At 44.1% G+C, this 27,443-nt stretch overlaps 1 protein-coding gene across 1 annotated transcript in view; it reads left to right on the forward strand.

Annotated features, from left to right (window-relative positions):
• Positions 1-757: 757 nt before the first annotated feature.
• Positions 758-27,443, forward strand: part of nbeal1 (neurobeachin-like 1) — a 48,828-nt gene continuing 22,142 nt past the window's right edge. Inside the window, exons 1-23 of the mRNA XM_083908942.1 lie at positions 758-896; positions 10,710-10,801; positions 11,867-12,028; positions 12,150-12,231; positions 12,365-12,492; positions 12,602-12,684; positions 14,317-14,402; positions 14,989-15,379; positions 15,469-15,575; positions 17,159-17,245; positions 19,115-19,198; positions 20,011-20,109; positions 20,203-20,774; positions 20,864-20,996; positions 21,340-21,459; positions 21,579-21,888; positions 21,982-22,067; positions 22,192-22,281; positions 23,103-23,286; positions 23,377-23,510; positions 24,064-24,223; positions 25,260-25,362; positions 25,442-25,604. Of these exons, the coding sequence (XP_083765068.1) occupies positions 846-896; positions 10,710-10,801; positions 11,867-12,028; positions 12,150-12,231; positions 12,365-12,492; positions 12,602-12,684; positions 14,317-14,402; positions 14,989-15,379; positions 15,469-15,575; positions 17,159-17,245; positions 19,115-19,198; positions 20,011-20,109; positions 20,203-20,774; positions 20,864-20,996; positions 21,340-21,459; positions 21,579-21,888; positions 21,982-22,067; positions 22,192-22,281; positions 23,103-23,286; positions 23,377-23,510; positions 24,064-24,223; positions 25,260-25,362; positions 25,442-25,604 (3,507 nt within the window). The 5' untranslated portion in view covers positions 758-845. The remainder of the gene's footprint in view (positions 897-10,709; positions 10,802-11,866; positions 12,029-12,149; positions 12,232-12,364; positions 12,493-12,601; positions 12,685-14,316; positions 14,403-14,988; positions 15,380-15,468; positions 15,576-17,158; positions 17,246-19,114; positions 19,199-20,010; positions 20,110-20,202; positions 20,775-20,863; positions 20,997-21,339; positions 21,460-21,578; positions 21,889-21,981; positions 22,068-22,191; positions 22,282-23,102; positions 23,287-23,376; positions 23,511-24,063; positions 24,224-25,259; positions 25,363-25,441; positions 25,605-27,443) is intronic.

The following is a 27,443-nucleotide window of genomic DNA, read 5'->3' on the forward strand; positions in this document are numbered from 1 at the left end:
TCGTTCGTAACATGTTTTTGTAATATTATTACATGTTGTAAAATAGCATTTGGCTAACTTATGTTATATTACATTTTGCAATTGTTCGTCGGGAAAGTTGTTTATTTAGAGTTAGTAACATGTTTTTGTACAATTATTTCACATTGTACAATAACAATATGCCAGACGACCTTTTTCTTATGTCATGTCGGTAAAGTTTTCGAACATTTCTTAGTCAGGAGTGTATTTGTATTTGTTTTATAACATGAGTCGGTAGCTTTAGTAAGGTAACGTTTGTGAGACAGTTGCAGTGAATCGGGATGAAAAGGATCCAAAAAGTAAACAAAACCCCCAAAAAACTGTCTAAACTTGACATGTAAAGTGGTTAAACACAGAAAAGTGCTGCCTCCTCCTCCTTGTTTGAGGAAATAAAGTGTCAATAAAAGGTGTAATCTGCCTCTTGTTGACGTCTGTGTGTGCGATACAAGTGTGCTAAAGATCAGGAAACAACAAGTCTTTGTGTCCGTCTGTATTTATTGAAACACATGCACGTTTGTCACTGTTATGACTCACTTCTTTTCTTTTCTTTGTGGTCGTGCAGCACCGACCTCAGAGCTGAAGAAGTGGAGGTTGATCTGCTCGGACTGTGACTGCTCCTCTCTGCTGCCGTCATGGACTCAACGCCTCGTCTTCGACCAGCAGCCCTGTTACACTAATGATGATGATGTTGATGAGCGCTGAAGATCATCAGCAGCAGCAGGAACAGCAGCAGCAGAGGTTCAGCTCATGACTGAAGGTCATGAAGCAGCCAGTGAAGTGAGCGCTGAGGACACCACAGCCTGACGCTGCTGCACACGAGCAACACCATGGCCTCCAAAGAGAGACTGTACGAGGTGTGGATGCTCTACTACACTAAGGTGAGACACACACACACACACACACACACACACACGATATGTAAGGTCAGCAGTCAATGCACTGTGAGCGCCCCCTGCTGCTGAAAGCCAGCCCTAGACACAGATGCTCAAGTCTGTGATGTCTTAAGAACATGTTTCACGTCTTTATTTCCCTGTTAGACAGACTTCAACAACAGGAAACTGAAGTTTGTAAACCACTCACTCTCCCACACCAAAGTCACTCACTCTCCCACACCAAAGTCCATAGAGAAAACCAGTGATTTTAACATCACAGCACACAGGAGTTCACAGGAGTTGTTGATCCACTGCTGCCTCCATTAATAAGTTCAAGCATGTCATTTTGTAAAATTCTGTGAGCTAAAATCGCTGATTTTCTCTATAGGCTTTGGTGTGGGAGAGTGAGTGGTTTACAAACTTCACTTTCCTGTTGGAAAAGTCTGTCTAACAGTGAAGATAAAGATGTGATCGTGTTCCTAAGACATCGTAGATTTAAGCTGACGTAGATTTTATCAAGTACAAAAGTCTCAAATAACAGGAAACTGAAGTTTGTAAACCACTCACTCTCCCACACCAAAGCCCATAGAGAAAATCAGTGATTTTAGCTTGTGGGGACACGTGCGCAGCTGGTCTACTGCTGCCTCGTGTGGTCACTTTGTGTCACTAATGGTAGTCCAAATGTGGGTTTTTAAAAATGCAGAATTTTCCAAAATAAGACATTGTAAGTTAGTGATGGAGGCAGCAGTGGATCAACAACTCCTGTGAACTCCTGTGTGCTGTGATGTTAAAATCACTGGTTTTCTCTATGGACCTTGGTGTGGGAGAGTGAGTGACTTTGGTGTGGGAGAGTGAGTGACTTTGGTGTGGGATTTTACTCGGTAATTCTCCTGTTATCAGTACATTTGCAGCACAATCTCCTAACATGGGATGACAGGGTGTGACGCTGTTGCAAGGATCGTGTGTGGTGGTTGTTGTTGTTGTTCCACGACAGATGAATGAATGAATGAATGAATGAATGAATGAGGCTGGAGTAGAGACGGCACCTCTTGAGTCAGCGTTTGGCTCGATTTAATTCAGCGGGCGATGCGGCGTGTTGGCGTTCCTGGCGTGGAATCAAAGCTGGCTCAGAGCCGCTCCTCACGTGAGCCGCGCTGCACTTAATCTAATCCCGCACAGTCATTAACGCACACTACACACACACACACACATTACACACACACACACACACACACACAGCATCTGTTTCCTGTACATGCAGGATATGGCGTGGGATCATTTGCAGAATTTAAGCACATGCTGACACAAGTGGACGGGATAATGTCAGCGCCGTGAGCGCACGAGTGCACACTTGTCTCAGTCACGTGTGAAAGTGGCAGCAGGTGCTGTGTGTGTGTGTGTGTGTGCGCGTGCGCATGTGTGTTCGCATGTGCGTGCGTGTGTGTGTGTGCGTGCGTTTGTGTGTGTGTGCGTGTGCATGTGTGTTCGCGTGTGAGTGTGTGCGTGTGTGTATGCGTGCGTGCGTTTGTGTGTGCGTGCGCATGTGTGTTTGCATATGTGTGTGTGTGTGCGTGCATGCGTGTGTGTGTGCATGTGTGTTCGCATATGTGTGTGTGCGTGTGCATGTGTGTTCGCATATGTGTTTGTGTGTGCGTGTGCATGTGTGTTCGCATATGTGTGTGTGTGTGTGCGTGTGCATGTGTGTTCGCATGTTTGTGTGTGCGTGTGCATGTGTGTTCGCATATGTGTGTGCGTTTGTGTGTGCGTGCGCATGTGTGTGCGCATGTGTGTGTGTGCGCATGTGTGTGTGTGCACATGTTTGTGTGTGCACGTGCGTGTGTGTGTGTGTGTGTGCACGTGCGTGCGTGTGTGTGTGTTTGTTTGCATTGAGCGAGCATCAAACTGATGCTTTGAGTTCATTGTGGCTGTGAGAATGTGTCCTCGAGGTCAGCGCTCCTGTCCGTCCGTCTTTACCCTGTGATGTCAAGTGTGTGTAGGACTTGTATCTACGTGTGTGTGTGCGTGTGTGTGTGTGTGTGTGTGTGTGTGTGTGTGTGTGTGTGTTTCCACTCACGTGGCTCTTAAATCAGATGAGGAATGTGTCTCCCTGAGCTCTGAGACCTTCTCCTGCCTCCCACTGAAGGGTTAACTCCTCCACAAACAGTCTTCTCAGGCCACAGCAGCAGCAGCAGCAGCCACTCTCTTATCGTCTGCTGTGTGTGTGTGTGTGTGTGTGCACATAAAAACACACGCCTGGTCTTTGACCAGAGAGGATTTTCCCCTCATGTCCACTGTTCACTTGGGAACGATTCCCACTTTCATTTTCTAAACCCTAGCCGATGATGTCATGTCTCGGACCACAGCTGCACATGCACGGATGTGTGTCATCGTTAAAGATCCACAATGTTCTGAAGGGATGGCGAAGTGTGTGTGTGTATGTGTGTGAGCAGACGGAAACTTTAAGCCTACCATAGCTCAAATAATATGTTCACGTCTTTATCTCACTGTTTAGATAGACTTTGTGAACCACTCACTCTCCCACACCAAAGCCCATAGAGAAAACCAGTGATTTTAACATCACAGCACACAGGAGTTCACAGGAGTTGTTGATCCACTGCTGCCTCCATCACTAACTTACATTGTATGATTTTGTAAAATTCGGCCTCTAAAAAACCACATTTGGATTAACCTCAGTGACACAAAGTGACCACACGTGTCCCTGTGAGCTAAAATCACTGATTTTCTCTATGGGCTTTGGTGTGGGAGAGTGAGTGTTTTACAAACTTCAGTTTCCTGTTGTTAAAGTCTGTCTATCAGTGAAGATAAAGACGTGAAACATGTTCTTAATCTGTCGTAGACTTAAACTGATGTAGATTTTATCACGTACAAAAGTCTCAAATAACAGGAAACTGAAGTTTGTAAACCACTCACTCTCCCACACCAAAGCCCATAGAGAAAATCAGTGATTTTTTTAGAGCTGCAACTAACGATTCTTTTCGTAATTGATAAATCTGTCGATTATTTTCTCGAATAATCGATGAATGGTTTGGTCCATAAAATGTCAGAAAATGTAAAAAAAAAAAAACGTTGATCAGTGTTTGTCAAAGCTGGAAATGACGATGTTCTCGAAAGTCTTTGTTTTGTTCACAAACCTAAAAAGATTCAGTTTTAATGATTTCTTTGTTTATGTGGAGCAAAGAAACAAAGAAAATATTCACATTTAAGAAGCTGTAACAATCAGAAATCTGGTTTTAATCATGAAAAAGCTTTAAACTGACTTTCGATTATCAAAATAGTTGACGATTAATTTGGTAATCGATTAATAATCCATTTATCGATTTATCGTTTCAGCTCTAGTGATTTTAGCTCACAGGGACACAGGAGCTGCTGGCCTGCTGCTGCCTCGTGTGGTCAATTTGTGTCACTGAAGTTAATCAAAATGCAGGAATCTTTAATGCCGAATTTACAAAATAACACACTTGAACATAGTGATGGAGGCAGCAGTGGATCAACAACTCCTGTGAACTCCTGTGTGCTGTGATGTTAAAATCACTGATTTTCTCTATGGACTTTGGTGCAGGGAGAGTGAGCAGAGTTCCCTGATGTAAAAGTCTGTCTCACCGTGAGATGAAACACTGTGTGTGAGTTGGTTTTCAAACATAAACGCACCGTCATTGACAAACAAGAGTATTTAATGTAAAATAATTGTCACATATTGGCGTTTACAGTTAAAATGGTGACATAAACACATTCAAACCAGAGCCTATGATTCCACTAGATATGACCTATTGTCCTCTGTCTGTGTGTGTAATGATTGACAGCAGTGGGGGCGGAGTCAGTGACTGTTGACTGTAGACACCTGCATTGATAGAACAGGCTCTTCCTGTTCTGTGTCACTGTTTATCTCTGTCATTATTGTTATTATCATTATTCACCTGATGATAAAACACTTCCTGCTGCTGTGAAACTGGAACTCTGTGCTGCTGCTTCATGGACTCACCATCATCGTTTCACATTAAAAAGATGAATATAATAAGGACTCGAGTCAAATATAACAAGTAGAGATGCAGCGTAGACAATTCTGATCATGATAGGAAAGTAATAACACGATAAAAACAGAACAATTTAGACTCTTTAATGCACCAGAAGAAGTTTTACAGTAAAACAATTGGAGATATTATTATTATTTTCCAAAAACTCTGAAATATAAATTGGTTTTAATGATTTTAAGGAGGATTCTAGAGATCAGGGAGCAATAACTGATATATCAATTATGAGTTATTGTCACTTTAAAAAAGCAAATTAAACAATTTGTTAAAGGCAAAAACAACTTTTAGTTAGCGTTTTTGGGGCTTAAAACGCAAAAAAATGGCACCACCCTCCACAGTGGAAATGTTAAAAACGCTCCACCGTGGCGTTCCCATATATATATATATATATATATATATACGAGAGAGAAGTAGAAGGAAGTTTCAACGCCTTCCTGCGCCCCTGGTGTTGTTGTATGGCAGTGCTTCACAGCGCCACCTAGCCACCTGGCATGCAAACTACATCACATTTCACACACTTTTGCGTCACCGCGTGCGCGCAGATGTCCACCCACAGACGCTCGTCTAAACGCGGAATAAAAAAGTTTGCGTTCAGATCGTTGTCGTGTAAAGCTTAAGCCTTAATGATTTCTTTGTTTCATGGAGCAAAGGAAGCAGGAAAATATATTATTAATATTTAAGAAGCTGTAAAAACAGAAAACCTGTTTTATTTATTTAGAAAAAACACAAACTGGATTGATGATCGTTCAGCTCTCAGCGGAGTTCGCGACTCGCGTCGCTTCATCTCTTCATTATGATGAAAGGCTGCCGTGGATTTATTGATCGGTATTGACCAGTGTGTGTGTGTGTGTGTGTGTGTGTGTGTGTGTGTGTGTGTGTGTGTGTGTGTGTGTGTGTGTGTGTGTGTGTGTTGCCTAGGACAGCTTTAATTAGAGTAATGGTGCAGTGGGAGAAGGAGAAGGAGGAGAAAGTGCCATGCTTTCACATTTCCTCAAGTGGATTACGTCGCTCTGTTTCCAGCTTTGCTGCTTGTTACAGTCTAATCTCTGTGTCTGGTTTACACACACACACACACACACACACACACACACACACACACCCTCAGGCTGCCTTTCCTCTCTCTCTCACTCTCTCTCTGTGTCATATCCATGTTTCCTCATTGCTATGAATATCACTGGAATAACATGATGAGGTCACGCTCCGTTCCGTGTGGCTTAGGCCCCGCCCCCCCCACCCCCGCGTCTATAAATACCCGCCCCTGACGCTGACGTCACGGCCGCGGTCTGTGTCACCGCGAGCAGTGACACGAGATGACCACAGGAGCAGCAGCAGCAGGATGTGGTTTCAGTCGTGACTCCACGCCTGCTGCCGCCCTGCCGGGTCACCCGCAGCCACGCCCTGTCTGCAGGCCGGGGGGGGGGGGGGCGGGGCTTCACTCAGCTGTTGCTAAGAGCTTCCACACATTTATCAGCTGATGATAATTATACGTATAATTCATCGTTTGTCTTTGTGGCTTCAAGTTTTTATTGTCTTTTTAATGTTATTATGTGGTTGGTGGTTAACATTTCTTTAAAGGGTTAGTTCAGTTTATTTGGAGCGAAAACGCAGGAAAAACAGATTCTCGCCGCTCAATTAGAGACTCATCTAATAAAAATCTACATCAGTTTAAGTCTGCAGTGTCTTAAGAACACGTTCACGTCTTTATTTCACTGTTTGACAGACTTTTCCTTGTGTAAACTGAAGTTTGTAAACCACTCACTCTCCTACACCAAAGCCCATAGAGAAAACAGTGAAATAAAGACGTGAACATGTTCTTAAGATATCGTAGACTTAATCTGACGTAGGTTTTATTAGTTTTTTTTACTTTTGAAGAACACAGAAGGAAATATGCGTTTTTTGTTGTTGTTGTTGTTGTTGTTGTTTTGGCTGGACTTATTCTCCTGATCCTTTACTTGCTTGGTTTTCACATTTCACTCTGACGTTATCAGTGAACTATCAGCTGACGTGAGAGGTTCTGTTAAATGTCAGGAGACGCTTCAGGACGACGCTGTCGATACTTGAGTGCAGAGCTCGGGTCGACTCGCGTCGTGTTTGCAGAGCTGTCGCTCACTTTAGTCGATCGGGGGGGAAACATGACACTCGTCCTCTATGAATCAGTGACATCAGAGGTTGATTTTTTTGTGAATGGAGTTTATCGATCTGTGTTTCTCACGCCGGACGACCTTTGAGAGCTTCTGCAGAATGTTTTAACACACACACACACACGAACACGGCAAGACTGTTGTCACTGTGTGTGTTCAGATTCTTCCATGGAGAAGCAGGGTCATGTGGAGCAGGGTGTGTCCCAGTCTGCCACAGTCCAAACCCTCAATGGGCATCTGTGCTGCTGCCTAAAAGAGGACATTCTTGCTCTCATAAACACACACGCACACACACACACACACACACACACACACACACACACACACACACACACACACACACACACACACACACACACACACACACACACTCTGTGCCAGTGCCCGTGGTGAGGCCGGTTATTACAGAGCGAGGCTGCAGACTTAAATCATCGTGCAGTTTTCTAGCAGTTACACCCTGTGTGTGTGTGTTTGTGTGTTTGTGTGTGTGTGTGTGTGTGTGTGTGTGTGTGTGTGTGTGTGTGTGTGTGTAAACAATAACCTGCCACTGAAGTTAAAGAGCAAACTTGATAAAATGACTTTGAGTCACTGTGTCGCGACTCACTCACAGCACAGAGACTCACTCTCAGATCAGCGAGTGACACGGACTCATCTCGTTAAATCTACACCAGATTAAGTCTACGATGTCTTTAAGAGCACGTTCACGTCTTTATCTCACTGTTAGACAGACTGCTGCCTCGTGTGGTCACTTTGTGTCACTGAGTTAAAGCTAAATGATGGATTTTTAATGCCGAATTGTCCAAAAGAACATACTTGAAGTTAGTGATGGAGGCAGCAGTGGATCAACAACTCCTGTGAACTCCTCTGTGCTGTGATGTTGAAATCACTGATGGACTTTGGTGCGGGAGAGTGAGTGGTTTACAACCTTGAGTTTCCTGAAGTTTCAGTATGTTTAATCTATGCCACCCAAAGTCTACGCTATCTTCAGAACATGTTTATCTTCACTGTTAGACAGGAAACTCAAGTTTGTGAACCACTCACTCTCCCACACCAAAGTCAAAGTGACACAGGGCAAAGAAACACACACACACAAGTATTATTCACACGTGGCTGTTGTTTATTCCATTCAGATGTCTCTCTCTCTCTCGCCCTCTTTTCTTCACTCTCTCTCTCTGGCCCTCACACACACACACACTGTGACACGCAGACAGAAGCAGCCTCTCGTCTCCGAGATCCTGAGAAAAACCTCCTCTGTTTAAGCCCCGCCCCCTTTTTAAAGCAGTCATGTTTGTGTCGTCTTTGTCTCAAAGTGACATCATGGGATGTTTCCAGTGTGTTTTCATCATCTGTGATTTTTCAGCTTCTTAAATGTGAATATTTGAGGTTTGGGAAACTCCAAATCAACATATTCTTTAATTCTTTAATCCAGAGATTAATCCATCATGAAAATAATAGTTTTTTGCAGCTCTACAATCATTTGTGGTCTCCAGGTGGAGAAAAGTTAATGAAAACTTTCTTATTTATCGATGATCAAACGTCTTGTCATCGTTATTCAGCGTCTTAAATGTAATTGACGTGTGTTTTCTTTGACTTAAAACATTCGTTGTCAGTTTGAGACCAAAAAAACTGCAGTTTTCCTCATTAAATTGAACAAAAATCCCCACTTTAATAATAAGCAAATCAGTCCAATGAAGATCAGATATTTAAGATACAAGTGAATTTCTTTGGTGAGGAAATAGAGATAAAATGCAGCAGCGTTTTCACTGAGTCATGTTCTGGTGATTTATTTCCTCCTTCACAGGAGTTTTATGTTTTAAAATGGCTTAAATGTCATTAATGTGATAATCACACTTTAACAATCGCTGCAAAGTACACAATACAATAACACAATGTTGTTCTAATCTGACCCAGATTCCTCACACTCTCGCTCTCCAGGCGTCTCAAAGTCCAATCAAAGGATCAGTTGGAAGCCGCCAGTCGCTCATTACACCTGTGGGATTAAAATAATCTCATTCTGCAGGTTCACCATGTGAAAAAATACTGACTGATGTGTCACGTTTTTAAATTCAAATTTAAATATTTGAATGAATCCTTGTGTGTTTACTGTGGCGTTTTACTGTGTTAAAGCCATAGCGACGGCGATAAAAGAGCTTTTTATTGGGACGTTAAAGAGCTGATGCTCTCGGGAGAATTGACTGACACTTCATGAGTTTTACCAGGCTTTTAAAGGGCCCATATTTTGCAAAATCAACTTTTTAATCATTTGAGTACTGATATTTGGGACTCAGGGGGCCATACCAGTCCCCAAAATGTGAAAAAACAAGACTCAGTCATGTTTTAGTGGTTCCACTTTGTGTAAGTATAGGCGATAAAACACGCGATGTTTAAACCTCCCGCGGAATGACGACATAGCAACACATTTCACCGTGAATGTTGGCTGTACTTCACAGCTCCACCGTAGCTCCTCCTTGTCCTTGTGAAATACGAGAGTGCAGGCGAGGGAGGAAGAGCGGCTGCACAGCGGAGCACAGTGTTTTACACAAACTTCCAGCCTCAGAAGACTTTTGTGTGTCCAGTGGATATATTTTATTTATGAAAAAAATGTTCACAAGCTCCACAAGCCCTTTGTTGTTGATCGTGTGTGTAAATTCCTATGCTAGAAAAACACCTTGAACCCACCAGTTACGTGCCTGCGGTTAGCGAGTGGCGTGTGTGGATCGGTGCTATGAAGAGCACGCGTTTGAAAGCACTGCAGAAAGATGTAGATGTTGTCCTGCATTTCTTCTCAACCAAAGGCTGCCTTTCTGTCGTGTTTCCACGTTCTCGCCTCATTATTGATCCACACACGTCACTTTCAGCTGCAGTTACACTGGTGCATTCAAGGTGTTTTTCTAGCATGGGAATTTACATACACGCTGCGCCGCGCGGCGCATTAATCGTTTTTCTTCGATTTTAATGTTTTTATGATCGTGAGAAGCCTAAATCGTGGTCACTCTATGCATTACGGTGAAACTCAGTAACAACGGGTAAACAGACATTACTATGGGGTATATGGAGCGGGGGTTGTGACGACGCTGCATGACAATAGGTGATAAGTGGCGACAGTATAGCTGTGGATAGTAAGTTAGATCGACACTCCCCTGGAAGCATTGGATGTGTGTTTACCTGGGTCTCATTCACATGTAAATGATCAGGCACAAAACCGAGCGTTCTGAAAAAGGCTGTTTTGGCAGAGTTATTGAACTGCTATTGTGCTTCATCCTTATGATATTTTGACTAAAGCATGACACAGACATGTTCATTAGGGCATCAGGACCTACTTTAACTTGGGTTAATAGGGTATATTATGGGCTCTTTAAAGTAGGATTAAAAACATCTCGTCTTCACCGTCGTCCCTCTGAGAGGGGGACGGGACGGGGACGTCTCTGGTCTCGTGTTCCAGGAATTTATGAAATGTGGACGAGAATGTGGTCAGGCCGGTTTTCCACCCCCAGCGTGTCCGTGTTTGAGCTTCTGATCCCAGAAAAGATAAAGACGCAAACACACACCTGAGGCGTTCCTGTCTCCAGCAGAGGACGGTTCCCTCAGCCCTGACCTTCATGACCTTCTCTCTGTCCTCTTGTCCTCAGAGGGATCCAGACTACCTGAAGCTATGGCTGGAGATCTTCATCGGAGCCTACGAGCGCTGTCTGGACGTGGACTTCGAAAAACCTCCTTCAAGGTAACGATGATATAGCTGAGTGTATGATCACGTGATTTCCTCCTGTTCCCCTGGCAACAGCAGAGGCCACGCCGTCTCAAAACTCTGAGCTGTGAGCGCCCCCTGCTTTGAGTCTGAAATATGGAGGATTTTAACTTAAGCCTTCAATATCTACAGAACATGTTTCACGTCTTTATCTCACTGTGAGACAGGAAACTGAAGTTTTAGCTCACAGGGACACAGGAGCTGCTGGTCTACTGCTGCCTCGTGTGGTCACTTTGGGTCACTGAAGTCAACGAAAAGGGAGGTTTTTAAAAGCCGAATTCACTAAAATCAGACGCTGTAACTCAGTGATGGAGGCAGCAGTGGATCAACAACTCCTGTGAACTCCTGTGTGCTGTGATGTTAAAATCACTGGTTTTCTCTATGGACTTTGGTGTGGGAGAGTGAGTGACTTTGGTGTGGGAGAGTGAGTGGTTTACAAACTTCAGTCTTTGACTTCCACTGCTGCCTTTTCTTTTTTTTTTTCTCTCCCTTGCTCTTGCATGAGCAGTGCAGCTCACATGCTGATTCTGTTTCCATGGAACAAATGTCTGAATGCAGCCTTTTAAAGGGATAGTTCAGGTATAAACAGACGAGGAAAAACGGAAACAAAGATTTGCATGATATAATATCTGTCAGTTTGAGTCTGTCATGTGTTATTATGTCTTTATCTCACTGTTAGACAGACTTTTCCAACAGGAAACTCAAGTTTGTAAACCACTCACTCTCCCACACCAAACCACATAGAGAAAATCAGTGATTTTAACATCACAGCACACAGGAGTTCACAGGAGTTGTTGATCCACTGCTGCCTCCATTACTAACTTCAAATGTCTTATTTTGTAAAATTCGGCATTGAAAAACTCACATCTGGATTAACATCAGTGACACAAAGTGACCACACGAGGCAGCAGTAGACCAGCAGCTCCTGGTTTTCTCTATGAGGTTTGGTGTGGGAGAGTGAACGTCAGTTTCTGAAGATGTCGCGGACCTACAGATGCGTCATGTTCATCTTGCTCTCTCGGTTTGACGTGGTGTCTCCAGGCCAGAAGAGCTCCCCCCGGTGTTGACCCTCCTCCCCGACAACATCCTGCAGGTTCTGCGTCACCAGCTGCTGCAGTGTGTGCAGAAGGCGTCTGACGGCCTGGAGCCGGAGCAGCAGAACCTGGCTCTGCTGCTGCTCAAGTTCCTCATCATCGTCTGCAGGTCAGCGCACACACACGTTCACACACACTCACTCACACACACACACACACACACACACACACACACACACACACACAGATAAACGCTGAAGTGTGGATTTGTCTCTGGTGTTTCCCTGAAGGAACCTGTCCAACGTGGAGGAGATTGGCACCTGCTCTTACATCAATCACATCATCACCATGACAACGCTCTACATTCAGCAGGTCAGACTGACTCCTCCCCCTTTTCTCCTGCAGATCCTGCAGTTTAAGACATAGATAACCCAGATTAGGATTATTAGTTCCATTATTTTCACACTTGTGTGTGTTTTTTGTTGGTTTTTGTGCGTCGCTGCAGCTCAAGAGCAAGACCAAAGAGAAGGAGATGGCCGACCAGAGTCAGGCCGAGGAGTTTGTACGCCACGCGCTGGCGTTCTGCGAGAGCCTCTACGACCCGTACCGCAACTGGAGGCATCGAACCTGCGGGTAAACGACAACAACAACAACAACAACAACAACAACAACATAATTATTCTCAGCAGACAAAGTGATTTATTATGATGGTGAACATATTGTGTGTGTGTTGTTTGGACAGAGAGCAGCTGGGAACAGTGGAGAGGAGCAGACAGAAGTACAAGGCTGCTACACTCACTGTGGAGTTTGTACCCTTCTTTTACCGTAAGACACACACACACTCACACACACACACACACATTCACTCAAACACTCACACAAACACTCACACTAACACAAACACTCTCACACACACACACACACTCACTCACACTCACTCACACACACTCTCACAGACACACTCACACACTCTCTCACACACACACACACACTCACACACACACACACACACACACACACACACACACACACACACACTTCCTATCTCACAATATTTCCTTGACATTGTGAGATATGATTGACTGATTGACAGAGAAAAAGAACAAACGATGAACCTTCATACACAAACACAGAGTGTTGAACTCCTTCAGGTGTTTTCTCGACAGGTTTCAGAGTAAACAAGAGCGTCAGTGTGTGTGAACGTATGTTTAACTCTTTAATAATGTGGACTCAGATGCCTCAGTGGCTCTTCTCTCCTCTTCTTCCTCCTCCTCCTCCTCCAGTGGCTCTTCTCTCCTCTTCTTCCTCCTCCTCCTCCTCCAGTGGCTCTTCTCTCCTCCTCCTCCTGGTTCAGTCCTCTCTTTGTGTTCCGTGTTCTCCAGATGAAGTGATAATGAAGAGTCTGACACTGTCGGCCATTTTAAACAAACACTCCTGTCTCTGTGTGCGGCTGCTGCTGCGGTTTGATACCAAAGATAACACACTGGTGTGTGTGGGTTCAGACGTGTGTGTGTGTCTGTGGGTTCAGACGTGTGTGTGTGTGTGTGTGTGTGTGTGTGTGTGTGTGTGTGTGTGTGTGTGTGTGTGTGTGTGTGTGTGTGTGTGTGTGTGTGTGTGTGTGTGTGTGTGTGTGTGTGTGTGTGTGTGTGTGTGTGTGTGTGTGTGTGTGTGTGTGTGTGTGTGTGTGTGTGTGTGTGTGTGTGTGTGTGTGTGTGTGCGCGAACGAGTGTGCGCGAACGAGTGTGTGTGTGTGTGCGCGAACGAGTGTGTGTGTGTGTGTGTGTGTGCGAACGAGTGTGTGTGTGTGTGTGCGAGTGTGTGTGTGTGTGTTCAGACGTGTGTGGGTGTGTGTGTGCGTGTGTTCAGACGTGTGTGTGTGTGCGCGAACGAGTGTGCGAGTGTGTGTGTGTGCGCGAGTGTGTGCAAACGAGTGTGTGTGTGTGTGAACGAGTGTGTGTGTGTGCGCGAACGAGTGTGCGAGTGTGTGTGTGCGCGAGTGTGTGCAAACGAGTGTGTGTGTGTGTGTGTGTATGTGTGCGAGTGTGTGTGTGTGTATGTGTATGTGTGCGAGTGTGTGTTCAGACGTGTTTGTGTGCGTGTGTGCGAGTGTGTGTTCAAACGTGTGTGTGTGTGTTTTATGCAAAGAGTAAAGTATGAGAGAGAAGAGAAGAAGCAGTGTTGTGTTGTGGCATGAAGGAAAGAGACGATCACACGTGTTGACAGATGAGTTAATGGATGACGATGACCACCGTGAACCAGAGGTTATTGACAGGACCTCTGTGTGTGTGTGTGTGTGTGTGTGTGTGTGGATCTCACTGACCTGTTGTCTGTCCTTTTGTGTATTGATCAAAAAGTACAGAAGAAACATAGCGAGGCATGGTTGTGTTTGCATATCTACAGATGAAACTTATGCACTGTGCGTGTGTGTGTGTGTGTGTCTCTCTCTCTCTCTCTCAGAGTGCTTCCAGGAGAGCGAGCACCTGAAGGAGAGTCTCAAATGCTGCCTGCTGCACTTGTTTGGTGCCATCGTAGCAGGTGATCAGGTAAATGTTTACCTGCTTTACAAAAAACACCCGTTTTAACGTGAAATAACCTCAAGAAAAACTGAATTTAGACACTTAATATAAGATTAACTTGATAAAAAAGATCAACTACATTATGTCTACGATGTCTTCAGAACTTCTTTATGTCTTTATCTTCACTGTGAGACAGACTTTAACAACAGGAAACTCAAGTTTATAAACCACTCACTCTCCCACACCAAAGCCCATAGAGTAAATCAGTGATTTTAACATCACAGCACACAGGAGTTTACAGGAGTTGTTGATCCACTGCTGCCTCCATCACTAACTTACAATGACTGATTTTGTTAATTCAGCTTTTAAAATATTTACTTTAGACTTAACTCAGTGACACAAAGTGACCACACGAGGCAGCAGAGGACCAGCAGCTCCTGTGTCGCTGTGAGCTAAAATCACTGGTTTTCTCTATGGGCTTTGGTGTGGGAGAGTGAGTGGTTTACAAACTTCAGTTTCCTGTCAAAAAGCCATGTCCAATGTCCCTCACCTCTCATTGTTTCCTCTGTATCCCCCCCACCACCACCACCACCACCTTTGTCCCCCGGGGCAGAAGAACGCCGTGCTCGCCATCTCCCCCGCCACCATGGAGGTGCTGATGCGAGTGCTGGCCGACTGCTCCACGGGCAGCTGTCCGTCGGACGAGGGCGAGGACTGGGACAGCGAGGCCCCCGACAGGAAGGCCCTGCTGACGCTGGGCTGCCTGCGCGAGGTGGTGCAGCGCCTCCTGGCGTCCAGCTCCGACCAGCGGCAGGTGGAGATCGCCTCGGTGCTGGAGAACTACTTTAAGCTGCTCAACTCGGACCCGGCGGCCGTGGTCGCTGCACGACAGCAGCAGCAGCAACAGCAGCAGCAGCAGCAGCAACAACAGGCCAAGGGGCGAGTGCCGACGCTGGGGCGACACTGGGAGAGTCGCTTTGTGGCGCTGCAAGTGCACATGCTCGGTAGAGATGAACTTTAATTACATTAAACTAGTTATTTCTGCAGAGTTAAAGCCAGTATTTGAACTGGTGTTTGTGTTTTTCTGCCTCAGACACGATCAGGGACATGTTCCTGTGCTCAGATCGACCCGTTCTTCAAGCCATTTTCCTCAACAGCAACTGTTTCGAGCATCTGACGCGACTGCTGCAGAACAGCAAGGTAAACACACACACACACAGCTGTTCTCCACCACTTTATTCATCTGATAACACAAGAATATGATGATTTTTTTTCATATATTTATGACATTATTACCTCTATAACAGGTGTTCTCAAAGTTTGGAATTTTTTGAATTTAGGGACCCAACATTGGACTGAACAGAAAGAAATCCCATTTGTAATAATTTTGCAGTTCTACAGTTTAGCGTTAATTAATATAAGCGTTAATATAATGTAATTTAAGCATTAATATAATAACGCTTTATAATTTATTGGGTAATTACTCAGTATTTTGGCCATTGTTCTTATCTTCTAATTACAGGTTAATACCAAGTAACACATTTCTGTTACCATATATTTACTGGGTAAATAGCTAGTAATTGGGGGCTGTAGCTACCTGCTTATTACCAGCTTATAACCCAATAATACACTAAAATTCACCATATAGAAACCAGGTAAATACCCAGTATTTTTGTTTACACTTATTGGTCTGTATCCAGTAATGTCCAATAAACATTTAACAAGCTTAGTAGCTCCTGGATTAAAACTATCAACTGTAATTCATTGCTGGGCCGTCAGAAATGTTTCTGCGGGCCGCCATTGGGCCCCAGGCCACACTTTGAGAACCAGTGCTCAGCCTGTTTTGAATTCTGAAAGATTCCTACACCACTAAAATATAAATCATAACAATAAAAATCAGAATCAGAATCTCTTTATTGTAATTGCACATAACGAAATTAAGAATTAAGTCAAGGTTTACAGGTATTTTCATGTCACAACGACACAAATAACGCCTACTTTTTCATGTTATAACACCTTCTATCCTCTTTTTCCGTTAAAAAGCATTAGTTTACTGGAGAGCAGGGATATAATATAAATTCATCTTATTTCACCGGTCAATGGTGTGTTTTATGTGTCAAAGACAGTATTTGCCTGCTGACATCTAATTCAAAGTTGATTTTTTTTAATCGTTTTGGACTAATTTAGTCACATCGAAGTGTGGTGAATCAGTAAAGTTTGGAAAATAGCTTTAAAACAATCACCAAATCAAAACTTTGGACAGAATTGATATGAGGTTCTTTATAATAACAACAACAATCATGCACATGTGTTCTGTTTTAGGACAAAAGTTGATGTTTTAATGTACTTTAAATTACTCCCGTGAAGGAATAGTTTACAAGCTTGAAAACGAAGAAGAGTTATTTCAGAAAGTGGACGGAGAGGAACAGGCTTCCATCTTATTCTTTACTAAATATGTGGTTAAAATGTTCTGTTTTTGTTAAAAATATCAGGATAAATTAATGATTATTACCTGCACTAAAGTGTGGAAATTAGCTTCTTTTTTTTTAGCCCCTCCAGACATTGCATGTTTACCTCTCCACAGCAAGGCTGGATCACCAACACGCCTCCTCCTCCTCACGGTGACCTCTGTGAAGGTCACGGCTTCTAACCCCCCCCCCCCCCCTGTCCTCCACTGACAACCTCCCTCTCCCTCTCCCTCTCTCTCTCCTCCTGTCTCCCCTCTTCTCTCCCCCACATGTTGACAATGTTGCCTGTTGTGTGTGTGTGTGTGTGTGTGTCAGCTGGTTAACGCGAGGTGCACGGCTGCAGACAAGGACCAGAAAGATTTAACCAACAACAGGTTACTGACAGCAGAGAGGGACACTCAGGTACCGCCGAGAAATAATACAAAATAAAAGACCACACCCCCTCCTCCTCCTCCCTCCTCCCTCCGTCCCTCCCTCTCTCACTACCAACACCCATCAATCACCTCCCTGCCCCTCCCTCACCCTCTGCTGCTGCCACGCCCCCCTTCCCTTCCACCTGGAGCTGGAGGCCTCTCCACAGCAGGACGCACACTCTCACATTCAGACACACGGTGGCGCTGTTGTTATGAGGAGATTAAAGAAACATGCCGCGTTTAAGGGATTAAAAATCAACATCATTTGCATTTTAATGACTATAAAGTAACTTCGATGCATTAAAATAACACAACAGGTGCTCAATCTTTGCTATATTTTATGAATTCTATGTCTTTTGGACTTTGAATAACTTTATTTTGAAAAACTGTCGTTCTTTCTAAATGAGCCAAGCGGTAATAGAACTACAAAAATGGCCGACATGAGCTTGGATATTTCCGAAAACTCGAGGGTTCCACCTGCGGCAGAAAAAAAAAGTCGTAAGATTGAACATATAATCTTAATTTTACCAGGAGAATATCCACATTGAGATTATTAATCTCAGGCGAGGGGCGGAGCCTGGCTAAATTTGATGAATTCTACTTCTTTTGCAACTTTATTTTGAAAAACCATTCTTCTTTCTCAATGATCCAAGCTGTCATAAAACTACAAAAATGGCCGATGTGAGTTTGTATATTTCCGATAACTCGCATGAAGTCATAAAATGTAATTTATAATCTTAATTTCATCAGGAAAATGTCCACATTGAGATTATTAACCTCAGGCGAGGGGGCGGAGCCTGACAGGACGCTGGATTACCCGTTGCTCTTGTTACTTTAAAAGTCCTTTAATTTGAAACACAGTCACAGAAAGGTCACCTTTGTTCTTCCCACACACACTGAGCCTTTATGAGGTTTAATCCGTGTATTGATGTGGATTACGTGCACACACACGCACACACACACACACACACACAGCAGTGTGCCCTCAGAGCGGCTGTAACCTGATGCTGCAGCAGCATTGAAGCCACACTGCAGCAGCAGCAGCAGCAGCTGCTTTAACTTTGTTTTCACCAAAACAAAAACGACAAAAGTAGCCTTGGATGTGTTCTCGCTGTGGAGAGACCACACCCACTCAGACCCCGCCCCCTTTCACCCCCCCCCCCCTCCGCCCTTCATTGTCCTGGTGTTCTGCGGTGTTCCCCTGGGCTCCACTGGAATGCTATCACCTCGTCCTGGTGTGTGTGTGTGTGTGTGTTGTCACAGAGTTGGTGATGATGATGATGATGATGATGATGATGATGATGTCATCAGAGTGTATTGATTGTCCCTCTCCAGCAGGGCCTCAATGATCCAGCATGTGTGGGTCATGAGCAGCACAGAGCTGCTGGACAGGGATGTGTTTGCATGCTTTTTTCTTCGGTGTGAGGACAAAGAGTCTGTTTGTGTTGTTCTGTGTGAGGAGTGGGCGTTTTTTTTATTTACTTGTTTGTTTTTGACCGAACCCTAACAGCTTCCTGCTTCAGCTTCATCTTCACCCTGGTTTTTTGTTTTGTTTTTGTTTTACCTGGAGCAGAAAGATGAATTTTAACTTAATTATCTGCAGTAGAAGCTTCGATGTCGGCTTCTCCTGCAGCAACAAAAACGATGATTTAACTCACATTTTCTCACTAAATGAATCAAACTCAGAGGCATTACGTTTCCTCCTCCTCCAACTGTGATGCATGTGGCCTTAAATAAGTCAATCCTAGCATCATAAACCATGTTCATGAACGTGGCGTTAATTTGTGTGATAACATCCACCTGGAATAAGAGGAGATTCACCTTCCACCAGTATCTCACCTGTATACTTGTTCTTCAGGTGTTTCAGGGGCGACTCGACTCCCTCGCTGTAGCCACCATCAAAGCCCTGACTGTAGTGATGCACAAATCACCAGCTGCAAAGGTAACAAAGGCCCCAAGATACAACTGTTTTCAATGTTTATGAATGTTTATAAATGATGGGGCCTGGTATAGAGCCTTGTGGTTCACCACAGTGATGTTTTATACATGAGAGAGGGTAAAAGAAATGTGGTTTGAGAAGTTAATAAAAGTTGCCTGAGTCCTTTTTGGTACTGTGCTAAATCATTACCTGAAGTTGAGATGTAGAGATTAGAATAGGGCCCAGGGTTGAGCCTTGTGGTACACCACAACTATGTTTGATCGACGAGAGAAGGAAGAAAGTTTTAAGGGAGAAAAAAAAACTTGTTTTGAGGGGTTTGCTTAAGTTAATGTATCGCTGCTACGTCTGTTCTTGAAAAAATCTGTTGAATCTATACCTGAAGTTGAGATATAGAGGTTAGAATAGGGCCCAGAATGGAGCCTTGTGGCACACCACAACAATGCATTATAGACAAGCGAAGGAAGGAGGCTTTTAACGTATGTAAATTGTGGTTTTAGAAGTGAACCAACGTTGCTTAAATCCTTTTTGGTCCTGAACTTAAAAATCTGTTCAACCGTAATCTGAAATTATAACACGGAGAGAAAAAATAGGGCCCAGAATCGAACCTTGAGGGCTTTCAAGGTTAAAGAAATGCAGTTCAAGAGGTTTCCTGAAGTTGCTTGAATCCTTTCTGGAACAATCTGGTAAATCATTTCCCAAACTGAGTTACTGAGAAAAGAGTGAGCCTTGTTGTACACTGCATGTAGTAAAAGTATTAGAAGAACAGATGCCATAAATTCAGAGTATCAGAGTCCTGATTTGTGCCACTCCTGCAGGAGGTATTCAAGGAGAGGATCGGTTACAACCATCTGTATGAGGTGCTCATCTCACTGGGCCAACCGTCCCGACACCTTCTCAAAGAGCTGATGAACATGGTGAGAAGAACAGTATCTCCAGATCTTTATTGTCTCGCAGATACACGGCGTCTGTTGTTGACTGAATCTCTGTCCGTGTGTGTTTCTGTTGAGGCTGTGGAGGGCGAGCACAGCTCAGTTGGGCTCCTGGGCATCAGTAACGTGGAGCCCTTGCTGCTGCTGGTCCAGTGGCTCCCGGAGCTGGACTCGTCGGAGCTGCAGCTCTTCACGGCCGATTGGCTCCGCCGCCTCAGCTGCCTTAATCGCCAGACCCGCGCCACCTGCGTCAACGCCAGCATGGTCATGCGAGCGCTGGCCGCCCTGGAACGCCATGAGCGACTTCATCGAGCTTGTGCCGAGAGCCTCCTGGGGCTGGTCGGCTCGCTGGGCTCCCAGTCCTTGAGCGCGAGGGAACTTCTGGGCTTCCTGCGCCTCCTCAGGCCTCCAGAGTCGCGCCAGGCTCATCCCTATGTGGGTCCCGCCTTGAGAGCCCTGCTGACTATGGTTCGCAAACAGGGCCTGGAGAGTGCTATGCAGTATTTTGACCTGTCGCCCAGCATGGCCGGCATCGTCGTGCCAACAGTGCAGCGCTGGCCAGGCTCCGCCTTCAGCTTCCTTGCCTGGTTGTCTCTGGACCAGGATCAGTTGGGTCCACCCAGCAAAGACAAGAGGAAACAGCTCTACAGGTGAGATGACACAACCACGTTTATTGACCAAACTTTAAGAAACGCTTCTGCTTTAAACAACGTCTCGCTTCATTTTTACGGCTCTGCAGCTTTTTCACCCCGGGAGGAACGGGGTTTGAGGCCTTCATCAGCTCCGCCGGTGTCCTCGTGGTGGCCGTTTGCACCAAGAAGGAGTACGTCACCGTCATGCTGCCCGACTACTGCTTCTGTGACTCTCTCTGGGTGAGTTTCAGACGTCGTATCAGACGTCGTATCAGACGTCGTATCAGACGTCGTATCAGACGTCTTATCAGTGTTGTTTTTGACAACCATCTTAGATTTAGTCTTAGTCTTTTGGACGAAAATGCTTATTAGTTTTAGTCACATTTTAGTCATTTCTATATGTGATAGAAATGACTTCCTGCACGTTTATCTCGTCGCCGTCTCGACATCGTCATGAAAAAAAGTGGCGTCGATGAAAAGATTTTGTCATCATTATCGTCGGCGAAAACAACACTGCGTCGTATGACAATAAACACAGTTTGGCTGCAGTGAGCAGCTCTCGTGTGTGAATGTCTTCCTGCAGCACAGCATCGGCGTCGTTCACGTACCAGGAAAGAGGCCGTTTGGACAGAGCCTCGTCTACATTTATGTTGATGGACAGCAGAAACTGTCTGCGCCCCTCAAGTATCCCACCATGACAGAGGTGAGACCTGCACATACTCTGAACACTTTTATCGAGAAAAGAATGGGGCCCAGGGTGGAGCCTTGGGGGACACCAAAAGTTTCCGTTTTGTGATTTGCTTTCGTCTCTTTGACTCGCAGCCGTTCACGTCGTGCTGCATCGGCTCGGCGGGTCACCGCACCACGACGCCCCCGCCCTCCCAGATCCCCGACCCGCCCTTCTCCTCCGCCACCACGCCCACCACTCGCTCCTCGCTGGGCAGCATCCTGTCGCCGCAGACGTGGGGCGGGCTGCTGGGCGGCAAACCCGAGTCCGTGACCAAGCTGATCTCGGCGGGGACGCAGGACAGCGAGTGGGGGAGCCCCACGTCGCTGCAGGGCCAGCTGGGAAGCGTCATGGTGTTCCACGAGCCGCTGCAGCCCAACCACGTCAAAGCCATCTGCAGCTCTGGTAAACAGTAAACAGGATGTGACGCGAGAAGGAGGACGGACACACTCGTCCTTCACCTTTAACCCTCACTCGTCTTCTTTGTCTCGTGCACAGGACCAAACTGCATCTCACCGTTAAAGGCCCAGGAGTCGGAACACGGCGACGTTTCGTCCAAACTGCTGCTACACTACTCGCCCAAGGTGATTGGAGCGCTGTGGTGTCAGCCCCGCCCCCTCAGGATCAGCCACATCATCCTTCATTTCCTGTGGTGGATGAAAAATCGATGACATGGATCTGTGTCTGTGTTTGTTTGTCTCATCACAGGCCTGTAAGAATCCAATCTGTCTGGATCTGTCGCCCAACAAACTGCACGGACGACTCACTGGGAACAAAGTCGTCAACTGGGATATCAAGGTGGGAGGAGCCTAATATTCATGACATACTCAGTATATGTGATGTTTCCTTGCATCAGAATTAACATTTTGATGGAATGTTGTGTCACATTTTGAATTTATTTTACAGAATATTGATATAATCTCAGTTTGAATTTATATTTGTTAGCGCTGTAACGATAAACAAACTCACGATTCGATACATTCCACGATTATTTTTAAATTTAATTTTTTTTTATTTAAACAACATTTACTTATAGCAACTTAATGTAACATTTAATAACAAATATTTTAGAACACTGAACAGATTTGAACATAAATAAATAAATAACCAAAGATTTCTGTAACAAAATAATACTGTGGAAAAGTACAAAGTAAATGATCAATCAGACTGGGATTTGTCCCCAAAGCATACTGGGAAGTGTAGTTCTTCATGAGAAGCAGTTTTGTTCCAGTGGGAATAACTTGTTTTGATAAACAGCAAAGGTAAGACAACATTTCCGCTTGTATTTCTTGAAAGTCGGTTGTTGTTTTGCTCTTATTTTGGGGCTGGATCCGTGAATCTTGTTCGTAGAGTGATAAAAATCGGTGAATTCTCCGCTGTTTACATAATCACGATGACACTCCGGTGCCTCTTTTAAACGTGTGCGCTGGAACAGGTTTTTTCCGCTCCTGCGGGTTCGATCCATCTGTGTTTTAACTGTGTTTGGTGAACATAAGACTGGTTTATATGAGCTTTTAGCTGAGTTTCTGACCTTTCTGTGGGTATGCAGCATGTCTGTGTTTGTTCAAGTTAGACATGGTTTTATGACGCTTTTGACAATGTAATATTTGTCTCTTTAGGACATGGTCAACTGTGTGGGCGGAGTCTCCCTGCTCTTCCCCGTCATGGAGCAGTTGTCCCTGACGACGTCGGACCAGGACCAGCACGGCGGCGACCCCGCTGCGGGGTCAGAGTTCATCACCCCGGACGTTTCCACTCCGGCAGACGGAGACTGGGTCATCCTCCCGTCCAACAGAGCTTCAGGTGCGTCCTCTCTCCTCCTCCACGTCCTTCACCACATCGCGGAGCAAAGAGCGGGAGACGACACGTCTGTGTTTGGATGTTGTGTTTCAGAGGCTCGTCTGGAGAAGAACCTGGTGGCCACCTTCCTGTTGGTGCTGAAGCACTTCCTGCAGAGGCATCACATCAACCAGGAGAACCTGCTGCACTCACACGGCGTGGCCACACTTGGAGCTCTGCTTCAGAAGGTCTGTGCTTTTAATCCTCAATCCAGTTCAACAAGGGCGTTCCGCTGTGTCTTTACTCTCCTCTTTGTTTGTTTGTTTTGTCTCTACGTGTTTACGTGTTTATTCAATTCAGGTTCAAAGCCTGAATCAACGTTCCACACGCATGGAAAGACAACAGAGACTCAGATTAAATATTGTCCACAGAGACACAGATTAGAAAAGTCCACAGAGACGCAGATTAAAGAAAGTGTGAGAGATGATGTGATAATAGCTGCTCAAAGCAAAGAGACCACACCCTGGAATAGAAAATAAACCACGGTTGTAGTAATTCATTTCTATAAATAACCGTCTATAATTGCAGTTAATTCAGTCCTGTGTTTGTCCTCATTGTCTCCTCTCTGTCCTCATTGTCTCCTCTCTGTCCTCATTGTCTCCTCTCTGTCCTCATTGTCTCCTCTCTGTCTCTTCAGTTGTCTCCTCTCTGTCCTCGTTGTCTCCTCTCTGTCCTCGTTGTCTCCTCTCTGTCTCTTCAGTTGTCTCCTCTCTGTCCTCATTGTCCTCTCTGTCTCTTCAGTTGTCTCCAGGTCACGTGGACGTTAGCGTGCTGGTGGCCGTGCAGCTGCTGATCGAGCAGGTGACGTACGAGAAGAACGCGTCTCTGCTGCAGCAGCTTCACACGCATCTGCTCTTCAACTTCAACATCTGGAGCAGAGGAGACTTCCCGCTGCGCATCGGTGAGAATACAAGACCAGAACCAGAACCAGAACCAGAACCAGAACCATGTTCATACAAGACCAGAACCACTGAATTCTGACTCTTTAATCTGGGAGATCTGAGATGAAATTCACAGAACTCTAAACTTTAATTTGAGAGTTATTTTTCTTAACATTTTGAGATGCAAAAGAATTCTGTCCTTTTAATCTCAGAACCCTTCAAGTCATTTCAGAATTATGAGGTTTTTCTCATACATTTTTGAGATTAAAAAGTCAGAATTCTGTTTTTGTAATCTCTGAACTCCAACTTTCATTTCACAGTTTCTTTTCTTAAAGTCGGAACTCTTCATCTCTGTTTATTTGTGTTTTTTGTTTCCAAAAGAAGAAGTCAGAAGAATGAGATTAAAGTCAGAACACTGAGATTAAAGTCAGAAACACTAAGATTAATGTCAGAAACACTGAGATTAAAGTCAGAACACTGAGATTAAAGTCAGAAACACTAAGATTAATGTCAGAAACACTGAGATTGAAGTCAGAACACTGAGATTAAAGTCAGAAACACTGAGATTAAAGTCAGAAACACTGAGATTAAAGTCAGAAACACTGAGATTAAAGTCAGAAACACTGAGATGAATGTCAGAAACACTGAGATTGAAGTCAGAACACTGAGATTAATGTCAGAAACACTGAGATTGAAGTCAGAACACTGAGATTAAAGTCAGAAACACTGAGATTAAAGTCAGAAACACTGAGATTAAAGTCAGAACACTGAGATTAAAGTCAGAAACACTGAGATTAATGTCAGAAACACTGAGATTGAAGTCGGAACACTGAGATTAAAGTCAGAAACACTGAGATTAATGTCAGAAACACTGAGATTGAAGTCAGAACACTGAGATTGAAGTCAGAAACACTGAGATTAAAGTCAGAAACACTGAGATTAAAGTCAGAAACACAGGGATTTAAGTCAGAAACACAGGGATTATTATGTTAAATGACAGATTAAGCTGCTGTACTCTATGTCTAACATGTGTGTGTGTGTGTGTGTTTGTTAAAGGTCATATCCAGTACATGTCCACTGTCATCAAAGACAACAGGAAACAGTTCAGGAAAAAATATGGCGTCCAGTTTCTGTTGGACACCATTCGTCTTTTTTACGGGTGAGACTCTAATCCCGCTGTTCCCACACACACACACACACAGAGTTCATGACCCTGGCGTGTTGTGTCCACTCTGCAGGAAGAACAACAACAACAAGGAGAGCGACCTGAGCGAGGACGACGTCCGCACCATCCGCGCGTCGCTCTGCGGCCTCGTCAAGTACTACATCAGCAAGGGCATGACGCAGGAGGAGATGAACAGCATTCTGGGATACATGGCCGCCATCGGAGACGAGGACCAGGTCAGACGACATCATCAGACGTTTGGTTTTTGATTTGAAGAAATGTGGAGTAGGTCGGGGTGTTATTTTCAGCGAGGATGACACACATGCACAGGAAGCTGGAAAACTCATTTCCTCTTCTACAATTGACTTATTTATCTATAAAGCGTCTATAAAGCGTCGGTTGAGCATGAACCGATGGTGTGCATCCTTGATTTTAACATTTTTTGGAGGAGTTTTATTTTCACTGATTTATCATGCTGCACCAGGGAGGCAGCGGCTCATCAGGAAAAAAAAGTATCTCGGAATGACTTGAAATTTACCATCATAATAGTCGGCATCACCCTGAACAAGGATCTGTTGAAAATATTTGCAAACCTCTTAAGGAATAATTTTAATGAATTTTTTAAATTCAGTAAATGATCCATTTGCCCTGATGCACTTTGACAGTGAGCTGAGTTTCTTCATAAAAACAAAAAGTATCTCGGAATGACTCGAAATTCACCATCATAATAGTCAGCATCACCCTAAACGAGGATCCGTTGAAAATATTTGCAAATCTCTTAAGGAATAATTTATATGAATTTTTGAAATTCAGGAAATGATACATTTGCCCTGATGCAGTTTGACAGTGAGCTGAGTTTCTTCATAAAAACAAAAAGTATCTCGGAATGACTCGAAATTCACCATCATTATAGTCAGCATCGCCCTGAACAAGGATCTGTTGAAAATAAATGCAAACCTCTTAAGGAATAATTTTAATGAATTTTTTAGATTCCAGGAAATGATTTATTTGCCCTGATGCACTTTGACAGTGAGCTGAGTTTCTTCACAAAAACAAAAAGTATCTCGGAATGACTTGAAATTTACCATCATAATAGTCGGCATCGCCCTGAACAAGGATCAGTTGAAAATATTTGCAAATCTCTTAAGAAATAATTTTCATGAATTTTTGAAATTCAGGAAATGATCCATTAGCTCTGATGCACTTTGACAGTGAGCTGAGTTTCTTCATAAAAACAAAAAGTATCTCGGAATGACTCGAAATTCACCATCATAATAGTCGGCATCGCCCTGAACAAGGATCTGTTGAAAATATTTGCAAACCTCTTAAGGAATAATTTTAATGAATTTTTTAGATTCCAGGAAATGATACATTTGCCCTGATGCACTTTGACAGTGAGCTGAGTTTCTTCACAAAAACAAAAAGTATCTCGGAATGACTTGAAATTCACCATCATTATAGTCAGCATCGCCCTGAACAAGGATCTGTTGAAAATAAATGCAAACCTCTTAAGGAATAATTTTAATGAATTTTTTAGATTCCAGGAAATGATTTATTTGCCCTGATGCACTTTGACAGTGAGCTGAGTTTCTTCACAAAAACAAAAAGTATCTCGGAATGACTTGAAATTTACCATCATAATAGTCGGCATCGCCCTGAACAAGGATCAGTTGAAAATATTTGCAAATCTCTTAAGAAATAATTTTCATGAATTTTTGAAATTCAGGAAATGATCCATTAGCTCTGATGCACTTTGACAGTGAGCTGAGTTTCTTCATAAAAACAAAAAGTATCTCGGAATGACTCGAAATTCACCATCATAATAGTCGGCATCGCCCTGAACAAGGATCTGTTGAAAATATTTGCAAACCTCTTAAGGAATAATTTTAATGAATTTTTTAGATTCCAGGAAATGATACATTTGCCCTGATGCACTTTGACAGTGAGCTGAGTTTCTTCACAAAAACAAAAAGTATCTCGAAATGACTTGAACTTCACCATCATAATAGTCGGCATCGTCCTGAACAAGGATCTGTCGAAAATATTTGCAAACCTCTTAAGGAATAATTTTAATG

The sequence above is a fragment of the Microchirus variegatus genome (genome assembly GCF_963457635.1).
Source record: "Microchirus variegatus genome assembly, chromosome: 22".
Lineage (NCBI taxonomy): Eukaryota > Metazoa > Chordata > Actinopteri > Pleuronectiformes > Soleidae > Microchirus > Microchirus variegatus.